The sequence below is a fragment of the Carettochelys insculpta genome, chromosome 2 (assembly GCF_033958435.1).
Source record: "Carettochelys insculpta isolate YL-2023 chromosome 2, ASM3395843v1, whole genome shotgun sequence".
NCBI classification, from domain to species: domain Eukaryota; kingdom Metazoa; phylum Chordata; order Testudines; family Carettochelyidae; genus Carettochelys; species Carettochelys insculpta.
In genome coordinates this window covers 213,304,895-213,323,756 of record NC_134138.1, presented here as the reverse complement: position 1 = coordinate 213,323,756, position 18,862 = coordinate 213,304,895, and the positions used below count along the sequence as shown (strand labels likewise).

General features: G+C 44.5%; 1 protein-coding gene across 7 annotated transcripts in view; it reads right to left on the bottom strand.

Annotated features, from left to right (window-relative positions):
* The window catches only part of ANKRD28 (ankyrin repeat domain 28), a 200,592-nt gene that overhangs the window by 20,803 nt on the left and 160,927 nt on the right, over positions 1–18,862 (bottom strand). For all 7 annotated transcript variants that reach the window (XM_074984527.1, XM_074984528.1, XM_074984526.1 and 4 more), the window contains 6 exons: positions 18,683–18,794; positions 17,927–17,953; positions 16,473–16,547; positions 10,026–10,227; positions 8,485–8,572; positions 204–321 (listed from right to left, as the gene is read on the bottom strand). In XM_074984527.1, the coding sequence (XP_074840628.1) occupies positions 204–321; positions 8,485–8,572; positions 10,026–10,227; positions 16,473–16,547; positions 17,927–17,953; positions 18,683–18,794 (622 nt within the window). The remainder of the gene's footprint in view (positions 1–203; positions 322–8,484; positions 8,573–10,025; positions 10,228–16,472; positions 16,548–17,926; positions 17,954–18,682; positions 18,795–18,862) is intronic.

Below are 18,862 nucleotides of genomic sequence, written 5' to 3'. Positions count from 1 at the left end.
TAAGTGAATCAGAAGATACAAAAGAACAGAAGATGAAATGCTAAAGGGCAATCTAACCACTCAAATAATGGAATAAAAGATGATTAGCCAGGCACAGTAGAATGCTAATCTTAGTGGAATGATACAAACTACAGGCATTCTCAACTTGTATTTAATTATGCATGCTGTTTTTGGGAACAGAAAAAAATGAAATATTTTCTTACCCCTCTATGTAGTGCAGTTCTTCCCCATTTATCTTTGGCATCTACATTTGCTCCTTTGTTAAGCAGTGAATAAACGCAGTCTGTGTGCCCATTGAGAACAGAGAGCATCAGAGGAGTCCTGAACAGTGGAAAAAAAAAAAAAAGAAAGTTTCCACACAGGTTATACTTTAATAGTCTAACGGTCAGCTAAAATACTTAGCAATCCTGGAACAACTTTGTTCTTCTAGAGAAGGCTCTTTTACAACTGGATCCATAAGCAAATAGTATTTTGTACACTAATCACAGAAGTAATATAGAAAGGCCTCACCATTCACAGGGGTTACATTCCAGAGAAAGCCACAAATATCAGAAACCACAAATACCAAGAGAGGCAAGGGGTGGCAGGAAAAAGGGGAGGTGTTTGCAACACAAACACCACATTGTCTGCAAAGAATGTTTTATTGTTCACTGATGACAAGTATCAGAGGGGTAGCCAAGTTAGTCTGTATCTTCAAAAACAACAAGAGTCCTGTGGCACCTTATAGACCAACAAATATTTTGGAGCATAAGCTTTCGTGGGCCAAGACCTGCTTCACAGATGCATCTGATGAAGCAGGTCTTTGCCAATGAGAGCTTATGCTCCAAAATATCTTAGTCTTATAAGATGCCACAGGACTCTTGTTGTTTGTTATTGCTTACTGTTTAACACTCAACAATCAAGTTTAATTTAAAAGCAGTAAAACAGCAGACAAAACTAGAACACAAAGATAATGCAATCATCTTCAAACTTAATCACCCAAAACAGTTTCTTTGAACCCTCTGCCTGGGAATCTTACTGTTTAACACATCAACAGATTCCTTCCACAACTTTCTCTAACAAGCACTGATGCGTGATAATGTTATTTCACCAATGGACTCTTTGATCTTAGTGATGCAGTGAGCAATGTTGTAGTCCTTCCAGCACTGTCTGAGACCAAGTATTTCTTCAGCTTCTGGGGCATTATGAATCTGAACAAAGGAGCGCTTAGTGTAAGAGGCTTCAAAAATAGTAATCACATCCTGATTAAGAGGCTGGATGGGGGAGTTGTATTAAGTGGCAGGAAAACAACTTGCACTTCAGGATGGGCAAATTGCAGAGTTCTGGGAAGGCGGGGCGGGGGAAGGGCGCAGCTGAGTGGCTAGAGGCGTCGTCCAAGATAAGTAGTTCTTGGAAGAGCACCTCTTCAGATCATATGCAATTTTCTACCTCAGGGACAAAAGAGTTGTGGAACAAGTCCAAAAATATATCAACTGTGATCCAAGGCCTTCTGTTTGCCTGGCAAACTGTGCTTATTCTTTCCCTTTAATGCCCTGAGGTTCAGAGTGTGGTGCAGCAACATAGGTTTCACTATGCAGTCTCCAGAAGCATTGGCACACAGGAGAAGGGTCAGGTCTTTTGCTGTGTTGTAGTCAGTTTGGTGTTGTCCTTTCCTCCCTGCTCCTTTCCCAGAACAAGCCCATTTCCTCAGCATTGAAAACTTGTTGGGGCACACAACCCTTTTCCTCAATGATTTTAAGAAGTCAAGGGATAATCCAGTGCTGTATTATGGTCTGCTGATGCTTCTTTTTAAATTTGGGAAACCACACCCCTGCTTGCTGTATTGCCTTGACTTCCCCCCTCAACACCTGATGCTTGTGCAAACACTTCCACAAGTTCAAAGCCTTTTCTTGAATCACAACAACATTTACAGATGCTCTTCTCTATGCCATGTCATCAATCAAAATGCTTAATGCCTCCATTTTCCACACCGAATCATATGCTTGGGGCGGTGCTGCATGACATGGTGCAATGAACCACAAACAAGTGAAAGCCCAAACCACGTTTCTGGAGATGGCAAGGCCTTCCTATATTGATTTTATTAATACATAAGGGGTGTGTCTACACTAGCCAGCTACTTCAAAGTAGCCAGCACAATGCTGAAATAGCATGCATCACGTCTACACGCGCCATGTGCTATTTTGATGTTGAAATCGCTGTGAGGTGGTGAGACGTCGAAATCGCTATTCCCATCCGAAGATGGGAATAGCGCCCTACTTCGACATTCAACGTCAAAGTACAGTGTGTGCAGACGATCCGCATCCTGCTACTTCGAAATAGTGGGGTCCTCCATGGCGGCCATCAGCTGAGGGGTTGAGAGATGCTCTGTCCAGCCCCTGCGGGGCTCTATGGTCACCGCATGCAGCAGCCCTTAGCCAAGGGCTTCTGGCTGCTGCTGCTGCAGCTGGGGGTCCGTGCTGCATGCACAGGGTCTGCAACCCGTTGTCGGCTCTGTGGATCTTGTGCTGTGTAGGGCAAGTGTGTCTGGGAGGGGCCCTTTAAAGGAGCGGCTTAGGGCTTTACTGGCCCCTTATTTTGATGGGGAGTGCTTGTGGGTGTGGACGCTCCACATTTCTTTTCAGGGCGGCTCCTTTCGATGTTCCCCATCGCTACTTCGACATTGAACGCTGATGGCACCAGCCCTGGAGGACATGTAGACGATACGTGTCGAAGCCAATTTTGATGTCGTTACTTTGAAATAGGCTACATCGACGTAGTGTGCTAGTGCAGACGTAGCCAAGGTAAGCTTATTTCCAGGGGAATAACACAGAAAGAGAAGTTACTCACTTGTAGTAAATATGGTTCTTCAAGATGTGTCCCTGTGGGTGCTCCACAGTAGTTCCCATAGTAGGTGTCGTCCTCGCCCGGCGCCGCAGATCAGAATTCTTCTAGCAGTTTCCACTGGATTGCGCATGCGCCGATGCGCGCCGCTCCCTTGCGTGCCCTCGGTCATGTGCGCGATCCAGGCCCCGCCAGTTCCGTGACCAATAGCCCCGGATGCTCCTGAAAAACACCGGACACAGATCCGAAGCGGGGAGGATGGGCAGGTAGTGGAGCACCCACGGGGACACATCTCGAAGAACAATCGTTACTACAAGTGAGTAACTTCTCTTTCTTCTTCGAGTGGTCCCTGTGGGTGCTCCACAGTAGGCGACTACCCAGCAGGAACCCCAAGTAAGGAGGTGGGTACTCGATTCATGTGCAGCTTGCCCCCGAGAGGACTGCTGTTGACAGACGGGTATCCTCATCGAACACCCGATGCAGGGCATAATGCTTGGCGAAGGTGTTGTAGGATGACCAAGTCGCCGCTCTGCAAATGTCTTTCAGCGCGATTCCTTTGAAGAAGGCCGTTGATGCCGCCACCGCTCTAGTGGAGTGAGCCCTGGGCGGGGCTAGCAAAGGGGTCTTTCGAAGCTCGTAGCACAGTTTTATACAGGACACAATGTGCTTCGAAATTCTCTGGGAAGAGAGGCCTTCCCCTTTCGACCTGGGAGCGAGAGACACCAGAAGCCTGTCCGTTTTCCGGAAGGGCTTAGTTCTGTCTATGTAAAAGGCCAACACCCTCCTCACATCTAGGAGGTGCAAGCATGCCTCCTTGCTGGAGCTGTGAGGCTTCAGGTAAAGTGAGGGTAATACTATTGGTTCGTTAATGTGGAACTCCAAGGAAACTTTCGGAATGAAGGCTGGGTGTAACCGTAAGATCACCGCCTCCTTTGAGAATAGTGTGCAGGGCGGCGTTGCCATCACTGCTGCGAGCTCGCTCACCCTGTGGGCTGATGTAATCGCAAGAAGGAAGGTCATTTTCATGGTAAGTAGTTGGAGGGGTACCATGGCTAATGGTTCGAAGGGTGGTCCTGATAGCGTGTGGAGTACCAAGTCCAAACTCCACGACGGTGGTAGCAGTTTTCGAGGAGGGTACAGGTTTACCAGCCCCTTCAAGAACCTTGTGACGATAGGATGGGCGAATACGATGGGCCCTTCTTTGTTGTGCCGAAAAGCCGATATAGCTGCAAGGTGGACCTTTAGCGAGGATAGAGAGAGCCCGTCTCGTTTGAGGTCCAGCAGGCATTCTAGAATTACAGTTATAGGAACGTCAAGAGGAGCTAACTGTTTGGCAGAGCACCAGGCGGTAAAGCGTGTCCATTTCTGTTCATAAGTCCTCCTGGTGGAGGTCCTTCGGCTACACTCTAAGACTTGTCTTACTCCCTCCGTACACGTGCTCTCTAAGGCGCTGCGCCATGGATTAACCATGCTTGTAGGCAGAGTCACTGGGGGTGCGGGTGCACTATGGACCCCTGAGCCTGCGTGAGTAAGTCCGGCACTACCAGTAGGGGGAGTGGTGGACGATCCGACATACGCAGAAGCAGGGGAAACCATTGTTGTCGGTCCCAGGTTAGAACTATGGGTATCATGCGAGCTCTCTCCCTTCTGGCTTTCTGCAGAACCTTGTGGATAAGTGTTGTGGGGGGAAATGCGTAGAGTAGAGGGCCCTTCCATGAGATCATGAAGGCATCCCCCAGGGACCCCTGCCCTATTCCTGCTCTGGAGCAGTACTGGGGGCACTTCTTGTTGCGCTGGGTGACAAACAAATAGACTTGGGGAAACCCCCAGGTGCGAAATATGCGTTGTAGCAGGTCGGAGCGGATCTGCCATTCGTGCGTGAGTGCAAAGCGCCTGCTCAGTTGATCTGCCTTCACGTTGTGGGCACCCGGCAAGTACAAGGCTTTCAACATTATGTTGTTGGTAATGCACCAATTCCACAATCGGACTGCTTCTGCGCATAGCGTCCGGGACCATGCCCCTCCTTGTTGATTGATGTGGAACATGGTGGAGGTATTGTCGGCATTGATCCCGAATACTTTGCCGTGCAGGTATTTCCGAAAATGTCTGCATGCATTGAACACTGCTCTGAGCTCCTGTATTGGAAATGTTCCCCGCCGACCGTGAAGCAGAGGAAGCATCTGTGTGCCGGGTGGATTGTTATATGAAAGTAAGCATCTTGTAAGTCGAGGGCTGCAAACCAGTCTCCATCGTCCAGTGCTGTAAGTATGGAGGCAACTGTAATCATCCGAAGGGCTGCTTGCGCAAGTATCGGTTGAGGGGCCCGTAGGTCCAAAATCGGCCTCCAGCCTCCTGTTCTCTTCTCTGTTAGGAAGTAGCGTGAGTAGAAACCTTTCCCTTGGAATTGTTCCGGCGCTCCTTCCACCGCCCCTATGAACATGAGGTGATCTACCTCCTGCTTCAGCCGCGCCTCGTGAGAAGGGTCCCTGAGAATAGGCTGGGTGGGAGGTTTCGTCGATGGTAGTGACTGGAAGGGGATCGTGTAATCCGTGGCTATGATCTCCAGCACCCATTTGTCTGTTGTGATATTTTGCCATTGGGAGTGGAATGGTTTGAGGCGATGACGGAACATGAGGTGAGAGTGGCATTGAGCGATGGTGTTGATCATGCAGTCCTCGACATACCCATCAAACTTGCTGCCTCTGGGCTTGCTCCGAGGTTGTACGACTTTGTTGAGAACGTCGCCTGGGGCCCCTGTACTGTTGCTGCTGTTGATGGCGCCCTTGGTCATAGCCTCGCTGATATTGTGCGCGTTGTGGTCGGTAAGCGTAGCGCCTTTGCTGAGGATAGAATTCTTTTTTCTTGTATGGAGGAGTGTAGATACCCAAGGTCTTAAGTGTGGCCCTCGAATCTTTGCTAGAGTGTAGGACCGAGTCAGTTGATTCTGCAAACAGCTTTTGCTTGTCAAAGGGAAGATCCACGATCTTCGCCTGTAGATCTCGGGGGATACCAAACGTCTGGAGCCAGGACTCCCTATGCATTACCACTGCTGAGGCTGTTGAGCGTGCCGCTGTGTCCGCCACACCCAGGGCAATCTGAACTCCCGTTCGCGAGGCTGCGTAGCCCTCCTGGACGATTGCCTTTAACACTGGCTTCTTGTCCTCCGGGAGGGAATCCAGGAGAGAAGTGAGTCTAGAGTAACTGTCAAAGTTATGGTTTGATAAATGTGCCACGTAGTTTGCCATTCTCAATAATAAGGTAGAGAAGGAGTAGACCTTCCTGCCGAACAGCTCTAATTTCTTAGCATCTTTATGTGACCCCCCTGATCTGTACTGAGGCGTCTTCAACCTCTGCTGGGACAATTCAACCACCAAAGAATTGGGCTGTGGGTGGCTAAACAGGAATTCCATGCCCTTGGCTGGGACGAAGTATTTCTTATCTGCCCTTTTATTCGTGGGTGGAATAGAGGCCGGAGTCTGCCATATGTTAGTGGCTGACTCCATAATGGCTTTGTCCAGTGGGAAAGCGATTTTAGGTGAAGCCGGGGGTCTCAAATTTTTCAGGAGTTTACGATGCTTCTCCTGTACCTCTGCTATTTGAATATCCTGCGTATATGCTACTCTTTTGAACAGCTCTTGGAATTGTTTAAGGTCATCCGGAGGAGAGACATCCCCTGGGACAATTGTCTCATCTGGGGAGGATGAGGAGGAACCGCTGGGATAACCCTCCCCCAAGTCCTCTGGCTCCCGAGTTTGCTGGTATGCTTGCTCCTTCGTGGGCTGTGAAGGAAAGTCTCGGGACTCTGGACCTAACTCTCCCTGGGACAGCTGCGAGAGTGGACACGGGAGTATTGGCGAGGAGTGGGAGGGGATCTACCCCTGGATCTAGACCTGCTATGTTGGTGTTCGGTATGATGAGGACAGCCATTAACAACATGGACAAGAGCCCGGTGATGGAGACCTGGACCACGATCGGAGAGTGTACCCGTGATGTCTAGGAGAGTGGGATCTCCGTGACGACATTGATAATGGTGAAGCTGGTTTGTGATAGTACTCATAGGAATCCATGCCCAAAAAGGGTGAAGGAAGCCTGAGCCAAGGCGAAGGTGGTTGGACGAACGGAGAGGTAGGTCCGAAATAGGCTGGTGGAGTTGCTGCCCGGCAACACAGTGTGTGTATCTCGGGGGGGGGGGGGGGGGCAGGGGAGGGGCGGCCTGGGAGATAAGGGTATCGCAGCCCTGTCTGGAGATGGACTGAGGTGCCGGGTTTTGGCTCTAGCTTTCCCCTGCCCCAACAGGGTGGGCGCCGCCCCCTCCCGTGCCGGGGATCTCGGCCCCACTGTTGGCGCCGCGCTCGGTACCATCACAAGTGGTGCCGTGCGGATAGCCTCCTCCGGTGCCGCTGGGCCCCGTGCTGGGTGCCCCTGCGCCGTCGGTGCCGTGATAGCCGGTGCTGCGTGAGGTGGCGCCGCCGATTCCGGTGCTTGCCGCACCCTCCGTGCTCACTGCTGCAAAGTCGGAGGCCCGGCCCCGGCCACGTGCGCAACCGTGCTGCCACTTTCATCAGCCCGCGGCCGAGGGCTCTGAGTTCCGCTTGTCCTGCTCGCTGGAACCGCCGGCAAGGATCGAGCCAGAGAGAATTTCTTTTTCTTTTGCACAGAGGCTGTCAAAGACGCCCCCTTCCTTTTATGCGACCCAGAGGGCCCCTCTGTGTGAGGCTGCTTTGGCGGCTCAGGCTGAAGGGCCTTAACAAACAAGATCATTTTGAGCCTCATCTCTCTGTCCTTCCTGGCCCTGGATGTAAGCTTAGCGCAGTGCGAACACTTCTGGGTAACATGGGACTCCCCCAGGCAATGAATGCACTCACTATGCCCAGAGGCCGGCATAGCCTCACGGCATGACTCACACCTCTGAAACCCTGAGGAAGCCATCGCAGTGAGTCTTTACTGTTAATAGGGTACTTAGCCGCTAATCAGTGCGTTCTACAACCCAAACAACATTCACAGCCTTCAGGGTAGCAGACGGCTTAACCAGCCTTCTTTGTCCGCCCCTCCTCCGTTCCTCTTCTCTCTACTATTTTGTATGCTCTTTTTTTTTTTGTTTTTTGTTTTTGTATAATAGTGAAAACAACGAACTAACAAGTAAAACAATTATCTTATCTGTCTCAGGCTTTAGAGCCGGAGCGGATTCCGTCTGCAGCCATTGGCAGTTGAGAAGGAACTGGCGGGGACCGGATCGTGCATATGACCGAGGGCACGCAAGGGAGCGGTGCGCATCAGCGCAGGCGCGATTCAGTGGAAACTGCTAGAAGAATTCCGATCTGCGGCGCCGGGCGAGCCCGACACCTACTGTGGAGCACCCACGGGGACCACTCGAAGAAGAAAGGCTTATTACATTATTAGAGCTTATTTTCTCAATGGTTCATGAAAAGAGTAGCATTCATTTTTTTCACTTGGAATGAATCAAAATTCTGTGAAATTTATACATGTGGTACTTAAACACAAACTACATCAATAGTTTGATAGGCTATTGGACCTCTACTTACAAAGAAACTACTAATGGAAAACAATAACAATTGCTTTTTGCTATGGGGTTCAAAAGCTAGAAATGTCAATTTTGGAATGTAACATCTTGTGACAATCAGAATATGTAATTTTTATACTTACTGTCCATTTCCATCTTGAATGTCTACTGCATTCTGTGGCTCTGCATTGCCTATCAACAATCGCAAGCATTCTGAATGACCATTTGTAGCTGTAAAATGTTGTATAAACAGTCAGCATATAACGTTTGTAATCTTAGGTATCAAAATATAAATAGTATTAACATGAATTGAGGATCTGCCAGCTACTAATAGAGCCCATTAATGTAAGCACTCACTGGGCATAACAGGGAATTTATAACAATTTGAAAATAGGAAATCTTTGATATTATATCCATTACTCAAACTTTCAAAATTCCATTACCTTTTTTAACAGTTAAATATTAAAAAAAAATCATAGAACTATAAGTTCATAGACTATCATGGCTTCCAGACAGTCATTAACAGTTGCACCTACCTTCTTTTTATGAAAATAAGGATGAGGATATTACTCATTCCTTTAGGAACAGTTAATGCTTGGGTTAGTTTAACAAGAAATAGAGTTCATTTTCATATTTATTAATATAACTATTTATTAAAGCAAGTCATTGTCTAACTTATCACACACAGGAATAAATGCTAACACATTGTGTGTAAGGAATGGGAAGTGAGATCACATTCAAAAAAGGGGAGAGAAAACAGCTACACAATTAGCATGATAAGCCAAGAGGGGAATGACAGGGAGACTGTATTTAAAAGTAGTTCTTGAGAGGTCAAGTTTGCTTCCTGGGCTTCTGCACTGAGCTTCTGGAAGAAGGAAGGATACATTATGTTGCTCTGCAATGACCTGTCTAGCAAATCTGAGAATGGTGCTAACAGAAGCTGAAATGAGGGAGAAAGCAAACAAACAGAAGAATAAAACTTGTATGTAAGCAGAAACAAAATGGATCTCACTTTATGGTGATCTAATATTGTTTATGGACTGCTCTCTTTTTATCAAGGCATTTTAGTATCATATTTACTACTATGATAACTTTAAAAAGTGAAAGCTCACTTGCAAAAAAAAAAAACAAAACAAAAAACCATAAAAATGAATGGCTAAGAATCTCTTAAAAAAGGATCTTTTGGGGGAAACCACACGGAGAAGTCAGAGATGGAGGGAAAGGATTAAAAAAATCAACATATTTTTCAAAAACACTGAGTTCAGTTACTTTAATCTTTGAAGCACTGAGTAAAAAACCCTCATCCTTCTCTTTTCATAAAGCTGCCAGAACGCTCCAAGAAACAATTTAAAAGAAGAACACTGATACCTGTCATAATTTGTGGACGGGTAAGTTACACTACATATTCCAACACTACAAATCCCAACAAATGGCAGCCCGTATCTTACTTTTTTTTTTTTTTTTACCACAAGTCAGGCCTGGGATGGGAGAGCACAGGGCCATGACTATGCTAAAGCACTCTGACTGTTTCATGGTCTTCCTCATCCTCCCCAGTGCAAAACATAATTGAAGACCTATCTGATAACCTCTGTGAATGCTACAGAAAAAAAGACTACAGTGCATTGGTACATGAACAAAAGAATTTAAGTTCGAAACCCATGCATTTATGTTCAGTACAACATACCTGCAGCATGTATTGGAGTTCTCTTTACAACGTAGTCTTTCACTAAAATTGATGCTCCCTGATTAATGAGTACATCCACACACTCTACGTGTCCCTTAAAAGCTGCAAGATCCAATGGTGTCCTTCCATTATTGTTCCTCACATCAAGGTCCAACAAAGACTGCACCAGTACTTCCAGAGCTTGATGGTGACCGTGATAGGCCTAGGGAAATATTAAACACAGTGGAGTAATGTTCCATTTACATCAAAAAAGGACGCATAAAAATACTATGTAACAGATGCGTTTTGAATACATGTTGTTATATGGAAAATATCGGTCATTTAATCAACGTTTCAATGCACTTTCAGTTGAACAATTTATAGCTATTTTTAGTATTTTTTTTTTTTAAAACCAGCAATTGCAAGAAATTAGAGAAAAAATATAATTCTTCCTGTGTTTAAACTTTGTGTATCTCAACACTTTAGGAGTAACAAATTTCATTGATTTCAATGTTTAGAGAGTCAGGTGCTTCAGTCATGATTTGCCCTAGATGGGACTCACATACAGACTTTTCATTACCCTCTGCAGAGGGTGTTTATTTGTAATAGCAACAGCAAAGCTGAAACTCAGTAGGGCAGATGTGCTCATAGACTTATATTTATTGTTCAAGCCAAATAGCCATACTTAAATCAGACAAGCAGCCACATGTGGCTAGTGGCAAGCCTGCTGGACACCAGAGTACCAGCCCCCTCTTTTTTGTCCTATGACTGCAGAGGTGTTAATGCACCACTCTACCTTGAATGAGCTACCTGCTAATGCCAATTGTTCCACCTTACATTTAGCTGTGATGTTTCCCAGGCTTGAAGAGAAGCAGTGTGTGGCTGGAAAGCTTGTTTCTCTTACCTACAGAAGATGGCCCAATTTAAAAAAATTAAAAAAAAAAACCACACACCTCTCGCCTGCTTTAGTTCTCTGATACCCTGGGGCTACAACTACATTGCATACAGGAAATTCACCTTCAAAAAAAGAAGGGAAAAAAAATGGAGAGAGAGAGAGGCTGGGTGGTTGAAATTGTTGGAAGAGTGGAGAAGATTTGGAAGTGTGAGAATAAGACTAGAATGGATAATTATAGGAAATCTACTGTGTAGACCTGTCATGAAAATGTATCATATGTCAGGAGACTACTGTAAAGATTAGGCACCCATTACAGTGCTGGGTTAAGCCACTAGAAAAAAATTAACTTTAAGACAATGACACGCCCTCCCCATCGTCTGATACTCCAGAAACTGTTCAGACCCGTTTTCTTTAATGTTCAGGCTGTATGTCATTCTAACCCTTCCACCCATACCAGAACAATGTAACTCCACGGCTTTAAAAATCTGCATCTGTCAGCTGACCTTTGCTAGGGCTATAGAAGCAAAGAGATCTTCCTCTTGGGAGTGCTTCTCTTTTACACTCAGCTGCCCACATGTGTGGTGAGGGAACCTGCTGCTTCAGAGGCGAGCTCCACAGCCTGTGGCCCTGCTCATGCTCCCCCCACGCTCTACCCAGATCAGGCCCCCATTCCCTCACCACTATCTCCCCCTCTTCTCTTTCCGAACCAATCCTAATCATTTCTTCCAGCCAAATTCCTGAGCCCAAATGTAGCAAATGACATTTGGGGGAAAAAAACAAAACACCCTTTAGAAAGAAATTTTTAGAAGAAAGTGGCACATGTTTTCCACTGCATGCCGGACTGGGAAGACTGGACATGCAGAAAGCCCTCAATTAAAAGCAGTAAATTTGGGGATTAAAAAAATGTGAGTCACCGTTTTTTTTTTTTTAATATAATGTTTGTCAAAGATTTAATTTTCAAACACTCTGTAGTGAGGACAAGTCAGCAGTCATGCTGAAAACAATGTTAAATATTATGAAATACAGGCTGCCAGGCACCAACTCCCTGCCATTCAGAGGAGCAGGCAAAATGACCAGCCACTGCAGTGATCAGTTTCCCAGCTCCTTGCAGGGGCAGCAGCCTGACTCTTGGCTGCCGCTCTCACAGGAGTGGGGAAATTGACCAGCACAGCAGCACTGGTCAGTTTCCCCATTCCTATGAGCAGTGGACAGCCCAGAGCTGGGCCCTTGGCTGCCCGCCACTCATAGGAGACAGGAAACTTACCAGCACTACTGCGCTGGTTAGTTTCCCGGTCCCCTGAAGTGCCCGGAAGCAGGCTGCCACCTGGTTCCCGGCTCCCTGCCACTCTGGGCGCCAGGAAACTGACCAAAGCTGGTGCTCTGGTCAGTTTTTTGGCTCCCACAAGTGCAGGGGAGCCGGGAGCCAGGCTGCTGCCTGGTTCCTGACTCCTCCCAACTTGCACAAAATTTGAGTTATGCAAGGTTGCCCAGAAAAGCAACTTTAATGAAACTCGGGTGTCTACTGTACATAATGCAGCTCTTCTGGTTAACTTTCTCTTATTCAGTATTTCTAAGCCAATTCTATACTTTAAATGTGCTCTTAAACCTTCTTTAAACTAATCATTCCAGGTTACTATACATTTAACACACAGAAACAAATGCTACATCTACACTATGAGATAAATTCAAATTTATTAATAGTGATTTTTTAATGCTGGATTTTATAAATTCGAATTTGACTATCCTCACCTCCCCATGGGCTCCTCACAAAGTTGACCTATTGCTGCCACACAATCAGCAAACATTGACTGTTGCGGCAGTGCGTTGTGGGAACCCATCCCACAGTTCCCTCACCCCTGTAGCATTCTGGGTATGTTCGCTGGTCTTTGACATTATCTTCCCACATTGCATTCCCTCATTCCCCTCCTGTGGTAAGCAAACATCCATTTTTCCAGTCGGAAGGAAGGAAAAGTAGGGCATCAGCAAAGATGGCAAAGTTAACAGAAGTCTTTCTTCTGTAACTGAATTATTGAGGATTTCATAAAAATCAGCAAGCATGTGTCCTCTGAACTGGCCATCAACTGACTGTCCTCCCTCCCTTAATTGCATCTGACCCCTGAAAATAACACAGGGACAATGAAAAGCATGAAGTTAGGAACTGATGGTAAAGTTTTTGAGGAAAAAAAAAAAAGAGTTGCTGAGGGAAGGGTATTTGGCTTCCTTGTTCATTATACAGCTTCTGTGCACAGTGTGTGTTCTCAACTGGTCCTCCACGAGCTCTTCCCTGTGTGAAGGGGTGCAAAGTTAGAAGAAAGAGATAGAAAAGGCTGTGAAAAAAGATTTTTGGCTTCCCTCTTCACTACACCGAATTAGCCAATATGGGAGATGGCAGTAAGCCCCCCAGAAATCTTGGAAGTGGAATGTTGAGAGTGCAGGGGACTGAACTCAATGACTTATCAAGGTCCCTTCCAGTGCCATGACACTGGAATATCTCCACATAAAATTGCTACGTTGTCTTTCAAAAACGTGATGGCAGTGAAATGTCATTCACTGAACTTAGGGCATGGGGAGGGTTCAGTAGGGTGCCAGTTGAAGTAGTCTCCCTGGGCAGCAGCAAGCCATCGAAAATCTTAGCCACTGGTGGGGAGACTTCACCCTGGAGGCAGCAAGCTCCCGAATGCATATTTGGGGACAGGGAGGGAAGGATCTGGGGTCTGTGGCTGAAGAGCCAGTTAAACAGGTCCCCTGGGCAATAGCAAGCCCCCAAATGTCTTAGCCATCGGGGAGACTCCCCCCAGGTGTCACCAAACCCCAAATATCTTAGCTGCCAGAGGAGACGCCCCCCCCAGTGGCAGCAAGCCCCCCGAGGTCTTTGTTGGGGCATAGGGAATTTTCAGTGTGGGGCCAGTTGAAGAAGTCCCCCTGTGTGGTAGAAAGGCCCCAAAAATCTTAGCTGCTGTGTGAGACTTCCCCCCAGAGGCAGCAAGCCCCTTGAATATCTCAGCCACTGGAGACGACTTCCCCCCGCTCCGGTGGCTGCAAGTCCTTGAAATTCTTTCCTGCCCTTGGAGGCCTAAGTGTGCGCATGCCAGGATATGGTGCTGCCTGGCAGCCTGGTCAGCACTGAATGGCAGGCATGTCCTTTTATTGGGTCGGGGGCTACCCATGTGATATGGCTGAGTGTGGAAAAGACCCCGACTGCATGGCACCTGTGAGGGCAGGAGGGATGCACAAATGTAAACCGCTGAGAAGTTCCTCAGCCTCTTATGCAAGCACAATCCCCACAACAGCTTTGCTGCTGTGTGGTGTGGCAGGACAGTGGCTGGTGCCAGGTAGCGCAGAAAAAAATACCAGCTGTAGAGACAGAACCACGAATTCCATGTTGGGGCTATTTGTAACGAGTAGATGAGCTCACAGCACCAATAGCAAAGAAAGAAAGATGTTTCTCAGGCTCATACAAACGTGACCCCAAAGCCACAGGCTTCCTGGTCCTGATTTGAAATGCACACAGTCCTCCTGTTACCTAATTCTTGCATACATGGAGAGCAGCAGCCAAAGCGGAGCGCTGTGGGGCATCATGGGTTACATATGCGACACCTCTGGAGGCTAATAAATTCGATTTTAATATATGGCGCTTCCACACTGGCCTTTTAAATTGGAACTTGACGCTACACCCAGCAAGTACCTACGAGATTATGATACTGGTGATCCCTGAATTGAGCTGATGGTATTTACAGTGAAAACAGTCAAGTGGTAATATTGAGCTAACTGCCTTAAATTCAATTTTATGTTGAGGTGCAGACATAGCCAAAGACATTATTTTAAGTTAATCATCCAAAGTGATTTAGTGTTTTCAGAACAAGGTTCAACCGCTTTTAAAAAAAAAAAAGGGAACATACATTTAATTTGTGTTATTTCCAGAACAAGACTTGTTTATGAAATTTCAGCATATGCTCATGTTAAAGATATGTTTCCAAAGATTTCACGCATAACAAAGGATTTTATATTCTACTAAAATACTGATTTTGGTGGAGGATTCTCTTACAACTAGTTCATCAACTAGTCAGAAATAAAGAAAGGGAAATTCATTTGTCTAGCCATTTGGAAGAAAAGGGATGTTGTCTCTTTAAAGGCTCTAACCCAGAGGGATGAAAAGAGAAAACAGCCAGAAAGGAAAAGAAAGGACAGAACACTTCAGAGGCAAGCTTTGTACTACTGTAATTAAAATTAAAAGGTGTATTTCACATAAATTCTTCAGAAGACCATCCTTATTTAAAAACTACATGGCTGAAGATCCAAGCATTTGAGGCTAACACTGAATACTCAGACTATGCACCTAAAAATTCTGTGTAAGTATTTTTAAGTGATGTGATTTTAATCCTCAGCTGCAAACTAATGGAATACTTTAAGCAAATTTTAAATTAAGATCCTGTAGGCATATTGATATAAATTTGTTAGGAAATTCAGAAACTGACAATATATATTTCCCACTTGGCACATGCATATTAAATAGTCTCACTAACACTTAACGACTGTTTCATAAGCTCGATGTTATGCTAATAAGGTTTGGCAAGCTGGAAAGTTTTTTATTGTTAAGACTCACGGGGCTGAAACACCCTGCTGTGTGTGCCTGCAGGAACAGTCAGAATAGGGATAGGAAGAGATTGAGTTCTAAGACCTAGCGAAGGCCTTGCCTCCTCCTGCTTCTTATACATGCTGCCCGTGGCTACCCCATGCTCATATTCTTTGCAATAGTCTCTTCATGGCCTTTATCAGGTTAGCTAGCTGAGGGCTAATTAGTTTCTGAACTCCCTAGCCAATCCTCCTGATTAGCCAATTGTTCAATTAGCCCTCACTGGGGAAACAAATTGAGGCTACAGAAATCAAGAGTGCTGACTAATCTGTCAGGTTTCAGCACTCTGTCACAAGCCAGTGAACCTCATGTTTTTTCAGGCCTAGTCCTGTCCATTATTTTTTCCTGTGTCAGATTTTAGCAGTCACTTTACTGATGCCCCATCACTGCTTTTGGTCCTGTGTATCAAAATCATACCTGTGCACCATGGATTTTTACTGTTTGCTTTTACATTTATTTAAAAGGGGAGCTCTGATTATTTTAACTTGTTAGTATTAAAACTAAAACAATGATTACAAAAAAAAACTTATTCAAGCTTGCTTACTTTGCATTTCACTGCACTTTTGTATGAGCAGTTTCACTGTTATCCCTGTGTAGTCAGTTCCCCGATAATTTGTATGTCTTTCACAAACGGGGGAGAGAAAAACATTTTCTAAAATAGGAAAAAGTGGCTGTAAATAATAAAAAGTGGCAGTGGGACTCAGCAAGCAGGTATGGTACTTGAAACCAGTTTTAACTTTTTTTTAATACTGAAGAGATTTGACATACAGTGTTTCTTTAAGAGCACATCTGCAAATGACACACAATTCTATGCAACTCACATAAGACAGCATGTATCTTAGTCATTGTAAACTATTGTTATTGACTTGCAATTTTTGTTTCAGTCAAAAATTGTTGCGGGTACATCTATGTAACAATCAATAGCGAATAAAACACTTACAGCTAAGTGCAATGGACTAATTGGTGCTCTGTTGTCAGAATCATTCAGCATGTCAGTACCTGACGTTTCCATTAGCTAGCAGAAACACAAATGTAAATTAAATGCAAGAAAACTGTTTTAAAATGCACTCTCCAAAAATAGCGTGAGACTTGCTATCCGATACCACTTACAGATTAAAATTCACAAAATTCCACAGACATGATACTCCTCCACTCCTAGTACTATATACATATATATTTCAATCTTTTAAAGGCTTTGAGCTGTAGCAGCAACACTCTTTCTGCACTCTGGCCTATCCAACTAGCAGGCATTTCATTTCGCATCAGAATGAACTATTCAAACAGAAAATTCTTCCCAAATAAGGTATTTTCTTTTTAAAATAAAAGCAATCCTAAACAACTTATCTAAAAAGGTAGTACCACACAGTTGGGCAACATAGAGTAAGTAACAGGAAGAGTAGGATGAGAAGGAAAAGCAGAGATAAAAACAGACATGAAAGACCTGAAAACCTGATGAAAAAAAAAAAAATCAGCATGGGGGGGGGAAGCCACCAATTTAAATGAATGGGAAGAGATGAACCAAGTCACATATAACATCATAAAATGAATTTTAAAATCCCTGTGTGTTTTCTGTTCAAATTTGCTAGGTATATTAATGTAGATTCTCAGAGAGGTAGACATCGAGCTGGACAACTGGGAAGAACTAGCAGACGACTGCAGCAGATGGAGGCAGGGGTTACACAAGGGCCTTCAGAAAGGCGAGATGAGGATCAGACAGCTAGCAGAGGAGAAGCGAGAGCACAGAAAGCACACTAAGGACTTGCGAGACACCCACCACATCTGCAAGAGATGTAGCAAGGACTGTCACTCTCGTGTGGGTCTTCATAGTCACAGTAGACGCTGTAAATGAAGTCCTCAACTGAAACTATAAAGGGCGCGATCCATAGTCTATGCAGACTGAATAATGCCTACTACTTCAGGATTGCAGTTAAATACAGCAGAATCCTAAGTGCATAGGCATCACCCCATAGATCTGGATAAATTAATTAACAGATAGGGGCTTATCAGTTTGTTAGAAAGAATGGTTCAAGATGCTGAAATTTCCACTTTACTTGAAAAGTAATTGCAATTAGAATGACTATTCAACTTCTAAACATGACCACGTAACTGGTTCAACCAATGTTAACTTTTAAATAGATTTTTCTTCAGTTTTGATGTTTTCTGAAATGTCAGAAACTGTTTTTGTCCTGTTTGTAGAGCATCTAGCATAACGGGGTTTTGGTTCATGACTAGGGCTCATAGATGCTATGATAATATAACAACTTCATACGTAATATATAAAGGCATGCCTGTTCACTGGAAAGCACACAGCTGGACACATTAAGATAAGCAATAGTATTCATTGATAGAATGCTACGTTTTGCTGCACAATATTTGAATGATAAACACACTTACAACATCTAATGGAGTTTCACTTGCAATCTGAAATTTAAAAAAAATTAGTTCAACAGGCTTGAATTAAATTGAACATAGAAGTGTAATTTTCATGTAAGTACTAACTGTAGACACAAAAGAGATGACACAAACATCAAATTGAACACTTTTGTGCCAAAGGGTGGTCAAAATCTACTGCAAAGCTGCTATTTAAAATTATTACATAGCTATTAGTAACTGCAATTATATGATCAAAATGCTTCAAAAATTAGATCCTTGGCTTTTAAATAAATAGATCTCTCACAGCTAATATGTATTTTGCTCTTGTTTTTAATCAACAGACCTCTTACTAACTCAGTTAACATATCTCAGAGGGCTACTAGTGGTTCTGATACTTTCGTTAACTGTAGAAAACTACAGTTTATTAAACAAAAAATATTCTGTGTTATTGCAGAACCTAGAACAACAATCTTTCCATCCATTTGATTCTCTCTCTAAATTATTTGTATGGCCACCATTACCACATTACGTTAGTGCTTCATAATTGTCACAACAAACCTGTGATGCAAAGTGGTACTATTATCCCCACTTTAGAGTTGGGGAAGAGAGAGACTCTGACTTATGCTACGTGTGTGAAAGATTACACACAGTAGGGAATTAAAGCTAGATCTTAAATTCCACGCCAGCAGCCTAAACTAGAAAAATTCTGCAAGTAGCCGTAACTATTTCATGGTAAATTGATTTTTTTTTTTTTTTTTTTTTTTTTTTTTTTTTTACCAGTTCAAGACACAAACGATGACCATAAGCAGCAGAATAATGAACTGCATTGTATCCTTGTTTGTCTCGGATCCCTGGATTTGCATCATTTCTGAGTAAGTATTCCAGGCACCTGTATGATGTGACAAATGACAGCCATGGTAATAATGTTAACATTAATCATTTCACTAATTGGTAAAC